Below are 10,348 nucleotides of genomic sequence, written 5' to 3'. Positions count from 1 at the left end.
TTGTGCCGAACCCACTAAGCTGTTTTAGATGCCAAGCTTATGGTCATGTTGTAGCAGTGTGTAGGAGGGAGATTCCGAGATGTGTGCAGGAGGGCATGGAATAAAGGAATGTGTAGAATAGGTGTAAAAAACGGTGTGTTAATTGCTGAGGTGCCCATGTTGCTGGGGATCAGAAGTACTCTGTGCGAGAGTGCCAGGTTAAGGTTGCCAGGGTCCGAATAGAACAGAAGGTGTCATATCCTGAGGCAGTGGAGAGTAGAGGATGGGTCAAGGGTGAGTAGTAGGCCTAGGCCAATACAGAGTGATACGAATTAGTGCTTCGGTAAGGTTGGCTTTAGCATTCATTACCATGATTATCAACTGTACCGCAGAAATGGAACGTAAATAACAGAAAATGTGATGGCAGCTGCAGATAAGTACTTGGGTGTACAAGGTTTTACTTCAAAAGAGTTACAAGTTGTGTTGAACAAAAGAGCCCTGTCTTTAGGAAATAGTAGCAGTGGTGTAAAGTACTTAAGTAAAACTACTTTAAAGTGCAACTTAAGTAGTTTTTTGGGGTATCTGTACTTTACTTTACTATTTATGTTTTTAACTACTTTTACTTCACTAAATTCCTAATGAAAATAATGTACTTTTTACTCAATACATTTTCCCTGACACCCAAAAGTACTCATTACATTTTGCATGCTTAGCATGACAGGAAAATGATTCAATTGCAATTTAGTAATTTTCTATTGAGGTATCTTTACTTTTACTTAAGTATGACGATTGCGTACTTTTTCCAACGCTGAATAGTGGTATATAGGTGAAGCGGTGTAGTGGTGCAATTTTTTCCCTTTTTATTTTGTATCACAAAATGTAACGTGAGCGATCACACACTCCCGCACTCTAGGTGGCGGCATGCACAAACAAATGTGCGAACGCCATGATACCAAAGAAGAAGAAGACAACCTTATTCAGGATTTCATATCTGATAAGCATACTTGTAAAGTTCAGTCAGACGTGTTGTCAGACACATCGGTAGGTGATCACGTTAAGTACCCAAGCATTCGTCTAACAACGGATCACAACAATCAAGTTAACCATGGCTAACGGTAAGTGAAATCTGCTAGCTATGCTTAACGTTATTTGCAATGTTATTTACTAGTTCCTGTTTCGGAACTATTTAACGCAACAAGTTAGCCTAATGCACTAAACTAAACAAATTGTCTTTGGTATTTTGCTATCTAGCGAAAAAAATACAGCTTCTCTGAACGGAAGGGCAATGCGAAGTAGCTAGTTAGCCACCTGCTAGTCCAGATACAGTCCAGATACAACTAGCGTATTACTAGCTAGGTGACTGTCTAAACTTATCCCCCGGCTATATAGATTGTTCTTGTAACGAATGCGAATATCGTCAGTAGGTGGCCGTCCACACTGATTTTCGGTTCCTTGCCTCATTGTCTTACTTTCTGTGAGCTTCACACTTCATGTTGTCAATAATCATTGTCCTCTCTCTACAGAGCCAGTGAGTGTGATGTTCAAGGTCTACTGTCTGTCAGTGATGACACTGGTGGCAGCAACGTACACCGTGGTATTACGATACACAAGGACAGTATCTTCAACAGCTATGTACTTCTCTACAACAGCAGTATGCATCACAGAAGTTATTAAATTGTTCTTGAGCCTTGGGATGTTGACCAAGTAAGTATATCCAATGTACTACTTTTTTCATGACGTCCATGTTCCAAATGCACTTGGATAGCCTCTTTACTTGTGGTCTCTGCCTTGAAGAAATACTGTAGAACACCCTTGTGTTGAGTATTTTGTTGAATTAATGAATGCCCCTGTAGCTCAGCTTTTATACATGCTTGTCTTCATTTTCACCTTGCAGAGAAACTGGCAGCTTTGGCAGGTTAAAAGCGTCCATAGTTGAACATGTATTTTGGAGTCCAAAAGAGCTGCTGAAACTGAGTGTTCCCTCTGTGGTCTATGCAGTTCAAAATAACATGGCCTTTGTTGCCTTGAGCAATCTTGATGCAGCTGTGTATCAGGTATAAACTACACATTTCATGATTTCTGCAGAAAATGTCACATTAAGAATTTATGTACAGTACCAGTCAAAAGTTTGGACACTTACTCATTCAAGGGTTTTTCTTAATTTTGTAAAATATTTTCTACATTGTAGAATTAATAGTGGAGACATCAAAACTATGAAATAACACATATGGACTCACGTTGTAACCAAAAAAGTGTTAACCAAATGAAAATATATTTTTGATTCTTCAAAGTAGCCACTCTTTTCCTTGATGACAGCTTTGCACACTATTGGCATTCTCTCAACCAGCTTCATGAGGAATGTTTTTCCCACAGCCTTGAAGGAGTTCCCACATGCTGAGCACTTGTTGGCTGCTTTTCTTTGACTATGTGGTCAAAATCATTCCAAACCATCTCAATTGGGTTGAAGTTGGGTGATTGTGGAGGCCAGATCATCTGATGCAGCATTCCATCACCCTCCTTCTTGGTCAAATAGCTCTTACACAGCCTGGAGGTGAGTTGGGTCATTGTCCTGTTGAAAAACAAATGATAGTCCCACTAAGCGCAATCCAAATGGGATGGCGTATTGCTGCAGAATGCTGTAGTACCCATGCTGGTTAAGAGTGCCTTGAATTCTAAATAAATCACTAACAGTGTCACGAGCAAAGCACCATCACACCACCTCCTCCATGCTTCACGGTGGGAACTACATATACGGAGATCATCCGTTCACCTACTCTGCGTCTCACTAAGACATGGTGGTTGGAACCAAAAATCTCAAATTTGGACTCATCAGACCAAAGGACAGATTTCCACCGGTCTAATGCCCATTACTCGTGTTTCTTGGCCCAAGCAAGTCTCTTCTTATTATTGGTGTCCTTTAGTAGTGGTTTCTTTGCAGCAATTTGACCATGAAGCCCCTGATTCACACAGTCTCCTCTGAACAGTTGATGTCTGAATTCTGAAGCATTTAATTGGGCTGCAATTTCTGAGGCTGGTAACTCTAATGAACTTATCCTCTGCAGCAGAGGTAACTCTGGGTCTTTCTTTCCTATGGTGGTCCTCATGAGTGCCAGTTTCATCATAGCGCTTGGTTTTTGAGACTGCACTTGAAGAAACTTTCAAAGTTCTTGAAATGTTGCGTATTGACTGACTTTCATGTCTTAAAGTAATCTTCTCTTTGCTTATTTGAGCTGTTTTTGCCATTAATATGGACTTGGTCTTTTACCAAATAGGGCTATCTTCTGTATACCACCCCTACCATGTCACAACACAACTGATAGTTTTGATGTCTTCACTATTATTCTAAAATGTAGAAAATAGTAAAAATAAAGAAAAACCTTTGAATGAGTAGGTGTGTCCAACCTTTTGACTGGTACTGTATCTATACTTCCCCTCTGGCTCATATTCTCACTGTATCTTCCTTACCTAGGTGACCTATCAATTGAAGATCCCGTGCACAGCCTTGTGCATGGTCCTCATGCTGAACCGCTCTCTCAGCAGGCTGCAGTGGTTCTCAGTCTTTATGCTGTGTTTGGGCGTCACACTGGTCCAGTGGAAACCAGCAGAGGCCACTAAAGTCCAGGTACCCTTGGTGTTTTGGTTTTTTATTTAACATTTATTTATCCAGGAAGTCCCATTTGAGGTCAGAATACCTATTTTACAAGGGAGACTTGGCCAATGGGCATGTCAAGTGTATACTGGTTCGTTGCTGATGTTCTTATGGCTTGTTTACAACCCAAGTCTGAGGTTTGGAATTCTCTGCCTTGTCTATTTGTTAAGAATCTTATACACTTTTCACATAGGATTTATGGTATGTTGCCTTTAAAAAAAAATGTTTTACATGTTTGGAGTGCAATGTTTATATGACCCCCTTTCAAACAGGCCCATTTTTACCACATTATTGCCAGCATAAACCTTTTAAATACATCCAATGGCATGAATAGAATATCATATTTTGAGTTTAATTATGTTACTGGTTTGTGCAACCTATAGGCTACATGGCTGCCCCTTGCAAATGAAATCAATATTTTGTTCATTAAACAGACAAGACACACTGTGCTTTAGAAACCTTAGAATCTGCTCTTTATGATCATGTAAAGAAATACGAAATCTGACCTGGATGATCCTCTGTAGGGTCATTTGAAAAGGTAACTTTTATTTCTTTTTTTATCCACGTTTAATCTTTTTTGACAATCCTCATTCCGCTTTGTTAGGAAGCAGGGATAGTTTCTTACTCTAAATGTATCTTCATCATGATCCCCATTTCGAAAATAATATCAATTTATATTTTCCAAAGCGTTGTGTTCACATTTCAACCTTTTGGAGTTGCCTATACGCTGATCGAGCAAACTAATAGGTCTACACTTGATTTCTGCTACATTATTGCATGGTAAACGTTTCTCATCTGTGATAGATAAGCAAATGAATAGATTACATTATCTATGCGTTTCCTCATTATCTCACATTTCTTTTAGACTAACATTTAGTTTAACAGCAGAGATTTGTATACACCTTGCTGTCTCCGACATTTGCAACATTGTTTAAATATTCAAATTCGATCACCAGCTGTCCCATAGTAATGAACGGGTCGGGACGAGACAAGGGCAGCGTTTCTCAGCCAGTCGAAATCATGAATTAGCTGGCATAATTTTATGGCTATATACACAACCGTTCAAAAGTTTGGGGTCACTGAGAAATGTCCTTGTTTTTGAAAGAAAATATATATTTTTTTGTCAAAATAACATCAAATTGATCAAATACAGTGTAGACATTGTTAATGTTGTAAATAACTATTGTAGCTGGAAACGGCATATTTTTTAAATGGGATATCTACGCACAGAGGCCCATTATCAGCAACCATCACTCCTGTGTGCCAATGGCACGTTGTATTAGCTAATCCAAGTTTATAATTTTAAAAGGCTAATTGATCATTAGAAAACCCTCTTGCAATTATGGTAGCACAGCTGAAAACTGGCCTTCTAGGCAGAGTTCCTGTAGATAATCCATAAAAAATCTGCCGTTTCCAGCTACAATAGTCATCTATAACATTAACAATGTCTACACTGTGTTTCTGATAAATGTAATGTTATTTTAATGCACAAAATGTGCTTTTCTTTCAAAAAACATGGACATTTCTAAGTGACACCAAGCTTTTGTGTGTGTGTGTACAAAGGAATGTCAATTGAAAAAAGGTCAAACGAAACGATGTGCAGCTACTTTCCAGTCTTTCCAGCCTTTCCAGCATCAATTTGAAAAGGTTGTTAGATGTGTTGTTGGCCAGCTCCTTTGAACTACAGTGTCTTGACGAGGGAGCACATTTTCTATGCCAGGAGAAATCACGCCTCATTAGCTCATTGTTATAGATGTGTCTAAATAAATGTCACTAGAAAACTACTTAAACAAATGCAAATGCCATCGCACTTGTTATTCTGGCTGCACTGTTTGACGCGACTGTAAATTAGCAGTAGTTGGCTAGCTAGCAAGCAAGGGATAAGAACATTGCCAGACAGTAATGGAACATTTAGAACGAACGACTGGGTTGCGTCCAAAGATACAGAACAAAAAGACTGAACGACTGGGTCGCATATCTGGCAACCGAACCGATAGAACGAACGACCAGCCGGGTTGGGTAGCAACCCTGGATTTGTGTCGGGACTATATTTTGTGGAAGGATGAAATAATATGAATAAATTAATCAAAATAGTTTTTATTTAACTGTCAATCATTATTTCAATATGTTGGAAAACCCGGTTTGCCAGCCATCGACTTTGTCTCGGGACTAACAACACCCATGCCAATATCCTCCAAACACCGGCTTCTCGGACATTATCACTTAATTATACCATGGCATTGTTGAATACTTGTTTCTGATTGGTTTGAAGGACATTCTAGAGCATGCATTATTTCCCTATAATGCACAGTATATTTGCATGGTAGAATTCAGTGGCTATAGTTCATTTTTACATGTTTGAGTTGCTTTTGAAAGCAAAAGTAGAATTGAAAACATTATTGGCATTGTTGAATTTGATTTTCATAATAGCAAGCTAGTACTGATGGTTTGGTTAGCTGAACAAGCAAGTCTGTTTGTTTGGCTACCAAGGCAACTACTGTCGCTATCAAGTAAACTTGCTAGCTACTTCAGTGGATGTTGAACACATTTCTAGCGGCAAATGTGTTGCATTATAGCCATGGTATTAAAGGGATAATCAACTCGTGGCTCATGCATTCTCTGAAAAAGAATGCAACTCCTTGGACGGTTAGTTCCACTCCTCTAGACGTCATGGAACACACCTTCCACATTGTTAATTATTTTCCATAGAATGCATAGCCGCTTGTTGTTTATTATCCCTTACACAATGCTGATTACTATAATGTGAAGCTGGGGAAGTTAATGCATTATCCCATAATGTTTTCAACATTTCTGACCAATTTAAGATCAATCTGATGTAAATCTATTATAACGCTTGGATGACTGGGAGTTTCATTAAGCAGCCATTTGATACATTACTTTTTGCATTAGCCTACTTTATTCCAATATTTTCATCATTCAGTGGTATTCAACCCCACAGTAATTCTTAATGGATTCATCCAGTTGTGGTTCAGAAAACAGCCCACCACTAAGCATGCACTATGTAAAGTGATGGGATGGTTACAGTCTAGTAATGGGTGCTGTCTAGCAAATAAATGTCTCTATGTGCTATTATATGATACAATATCAGTACTTGTTGCATTTACAAGTTGTTGAAGTCCCATCATCAAACTGATTTCAGCCTGTAGAATGACTGCGTGGTTTGAATGGAATATTGGCAGTTAATTTGCCAGTTCCTCTAAAACTGTCTGGCTAGTGCAGAAATTCATTATTTTACACTTATCACAGCACTGGCAAGCTTTGGTTGACCAATTCCCTGACCAAAATGGCTACCTTTATCGTCTCATCATAAGAAGGTTCATGTCCATTCTAGTATTCTTAACTCTATGGTAGTTTGTGCCAATGCCGCTTTGGCATTATGGCTACGTTTCATACTAAGCCGTAGACAGAACTTTACCGCAATCATGAATTGGTCGGTAGGCGGAATTAAAAGTACAGGCGTTCCTTTGTTTACTGGCAATACCTAAAGAAAAGCGTCAAAAAGTTGGGGGCTAAATGTCTTGGTATGTAAGGTGTATTCAACATGTTCTAATCTTTTTAGGTGGAGCAGAACCCATTTTTGGGGTTTATGGCCATTGCTGTGGCTGTGTTGTGCTCCGGGTTTGCAGGTAATCTTGCTTTATCTTTATACCTTTTTAATATTCTATGATGATAATGGCAGGTAATCTAATGGTGTCCCTTTGTGTTTGAACAGGTGTGTACTTTGAGAAGGTCCTAAAGAGCTCAGACACATCCCTATGGGTGAGAAACATCCAGATGTACCTGTCTGGCATTGTGGTCACCCTCGCTGGAGTTTACATGACTGAGGGTGCTCAGGTCATAGAGAAAGGCTTCTTCTATGGTTACACACCTTGGGTGTGCTTTGTAGTCTGTAAGTCAAACTTCAATATTGACACATGAACATATTCCTGATTTTCTACAATGCACGGAGAAATGTATATTAAAAAAATAAAAAAATGTCCTAACCTAAATGTGTGCGGTACATTGAATTTACATTTGGTATTTTCTTCTTCCAGTTTTGGCCAGTGTGGGTGGTCTGTACACATCAGTGGTGGTGAAGTACACAGACAATATCATGAAAGGCTTCTCTGCTGCAGCCGCCATCGTTCTCTCTACTGTGGCATCCGTCACTCTGTTTGGGCTACAGATAAGTGAGTCAAATCATTCACATCTTGGTGGGCATGGACTATCATAAGTTACTGTTCAGCCACTAGGCTTTGTGTGGTCTCTGACACTCGAGTACTAATATAGGATATTTTTTTTCAGCCGTTGTGGCAAGTGTCGTGGGGGGTGCATTGCTACTAGCGCAATGACATGCTACCTGTTCCCATAAACTTCCAGTCATTAAGCCAACCACTATCCATTTGTGTGTTGTGGCAGAAATGTATCTTTATTTCTAAATTAATGAATATAGGGGAAACATTGCTTAGAAAAAAATAATCTGAAAATATTTTTGAGTGAATTCATCAATAGTCCATGGCAGGTTTTCAGTAACTATTTTCCCTTTTCATGCAGCTACTACCTTTGCTTGTGGAGCAATGCTGGTGTGTGTCTCCATATACCTTTATGGACTTCCGAAACAAGACACCACCAAGCTTCCAAGAGCAGACACCGACAAGGAGGCCAGGCAGAAACTGATCACTGTTTGAAGCCTGGGTCTGGAATAACAAAGGTTTATGGTCTTTCCTGACCTCTGTGTTGGAGCTGCCCATGAGGCTCTCTTTTCACACTGCGGTCTACTGTTGTCCCATAAGAGCGTCGGGCAAGGAACTTAAATAATATAGATGAATCATTATATCAGTAATGATGGAGCGTAAGGGAAGTGTGGCGCTGAGGCAGAATGTATGCGTAGACAATAAATACCATTGGGTTTTTATTCCTTATTTTTGTTTACTGTGGGACTGCTGTTAGTAATGGACAACAATATTTTTCATGAACCACTGTCAATGTCAACTACTCCACTATTGACAAAGTACTGAATGTATATACACAGCTGACAGAATCTCACCTGGGAGAGAGCTTGTCCATTTGCAGTGCATTCGGAAAGTATTCAAACCTCTTCCATTTTCCCACATTTTGTTACGTTACAGCCTTATTGTAAAATTGATTCAATTAATTACTTTCCTCAATCTATACACAATACCCCATAATGACAAAGCGAAAACAGGTTTTTAGAAATGTTTGCAAATGTATTAAAAATCATACTTTATTTACATAAGTATTCAGACCCTTTGCTCAGGTGCATCCTGTTTCTATTGATTGTCCTTTATGTTTCTACAACTTTATTTGGAGTCCACCTGTGGTCAATTCAGTTGATTGGACATGATTTGGAAAGGCACACACCGGTCTATATAAGGTCCCACAGTTGACAGTGCATGTCAGAGCACTTGTGGCAAGTGTCGTGGGGGGTGCATTGCTACTAGCGACAACCATCTTTGCAGCACTCCACCAATCAGGCCTTCATGGTAGAGATGGAAGCCACTCCTCAGTAAAAGGCACCTGACAGCCCGCTTGAGGTTTTCCAAAGGGCACCGACGATGAGAAACAAGATTCTCTGGTCTGACGAGACCAAGATTGAACTCCTTGGCCTTAATGCCAAGCACCACGTCTGGAGGAAACCTGGCACCATTCCTACAGTGAAGCGTAGTGGTGGCAGCATCATGCTGTGGAGATGTTTTTCAGCGGCAGGGACTGGGAGACTAGTCAGGATCGAGTAAAATACAGAGAGATCATTGATGAAAACCTGCTCCAGAACACTCAGGATGTCAGACTGGGGCGAAGGTTCACCTTCCAACAGGACAATAACCCTAAGTACACAGCCAAGACATGATTGGCTTCGGAACAAGTCTGAATGGCCGAGTGGCTTTCTTTCTTTCTAAATTTGCAAAAAATAGTGTTTGCTTTGTCATTATAGGGTATTGTGTGTAGATACAATTTATTGTTTTACATTTTAGAATAAGGCTGTAACAATGTGGAAAAAGTCAAGGGGTCTGAATACTTTCAGAATGCACTGTAAGTGCCTGTACAGTTACATGTTAAAGTCATGTTATTGGTGTGGCTGTCCTTGTCCGTGTATACTGTATACAAAAATATAAACGGAACATGTAGAGTTGGTCCCATTTTTCATGAGCTGAAATAAGAGCACACATTTTGTGCACAAATTTGTTTACATCCCTATAGTGTTCATTTCTCCTTTGCCAAGATAAATCCATCCACTTTGATAGGTGTAGCATATCAAGAAGCTGATTAAACAGCACGACAATTACACAGGTGCATCTTGTGCTGGGGACAAAAGGCCCCTCTAAAATGTGCAGTTTTGTCACACACAATGCCACAGATGTTTCAAGTTGAGGGATCATGCATATGGCATGCTGACTGCAGGACTGTCCACCAGAGCTGTTGGCAGATAATGTTCATTTCTCCAATGTTTTAGAGAATTTGGCAGTACATCCAACTGGCCTCAACCGTAGACCACGCCAGCCCAGGACCTTCACATCCGGCTTCTTCACAAGCTAGGTAGCATCCCTGAAAACCGGATGCATCCGCTTGTTGGCAACTCGGCTAAGGGTGTCTAAATTAAAGATCACTTGTAATTCTGATTAGTAAGCAGCTGAGTTACTGCACGCATTTCCCAAACTCGGTCCTCGGACCCGAAAGGGTGCACGTTTTGTTTTTTGTCCT

The 10,348-nt window shown here is 40.0% G+C and overlaps 1 protein-coding gene across 1 annotated transcript; it reads left to right on the top strand.

The window, feature by feature from the left end:
* The first annotated feature begins 930 nt into the window (after window positions 1-930).
* Window positions 931-8,550, top strand: slc35a1 (solute carrier family 35 member A1). The gene is made up of 8 exons (XM_071413808.1): window positions 931-1,094; window positions 1,503-1,683; window positions 1,874-2,033; window positions 3,449-3,601; window positions 7,209-7,275; window positions 7,362-7,538; window positions 7,684-7,818; window positions 8,183-8,550. The coding sequence occupies exons 1-8, from the start codon at window positions 1,085-1,087 to the stop codon at window positions 8,314-8,316; spliced, it is 1,017 nt and encodes a 338-aa protein (XP_071269909.1). The 5' UTR covers window positions 931-1,084; the 3' UTR covers window positions 8,317-8,550.
* Window positions 8,551-10,348: the final 1,798 nt, after the last annotated feature.

The sequence above is a fragment of the Salvelinus alpinus genome, chromosome 8 (genome assembly GCF_045679555.1).
Source record: "Salvelinus alpinus chromosome 8, SLU_Salpinus.1, whole genome shotgun sequence".
In the NCBI taxonomy this organism is placed as follows: Eukaryota; Metazoa; Chordata; class Actinopteri; order Salmoniformes; family Salmonidae; genus Salvelinus; species Salvelinus alpinus.
Note: the sequence above shows the minus strand (reverse complement) of the source record. Positions and strands in the feature narration are given on the sequence as shown.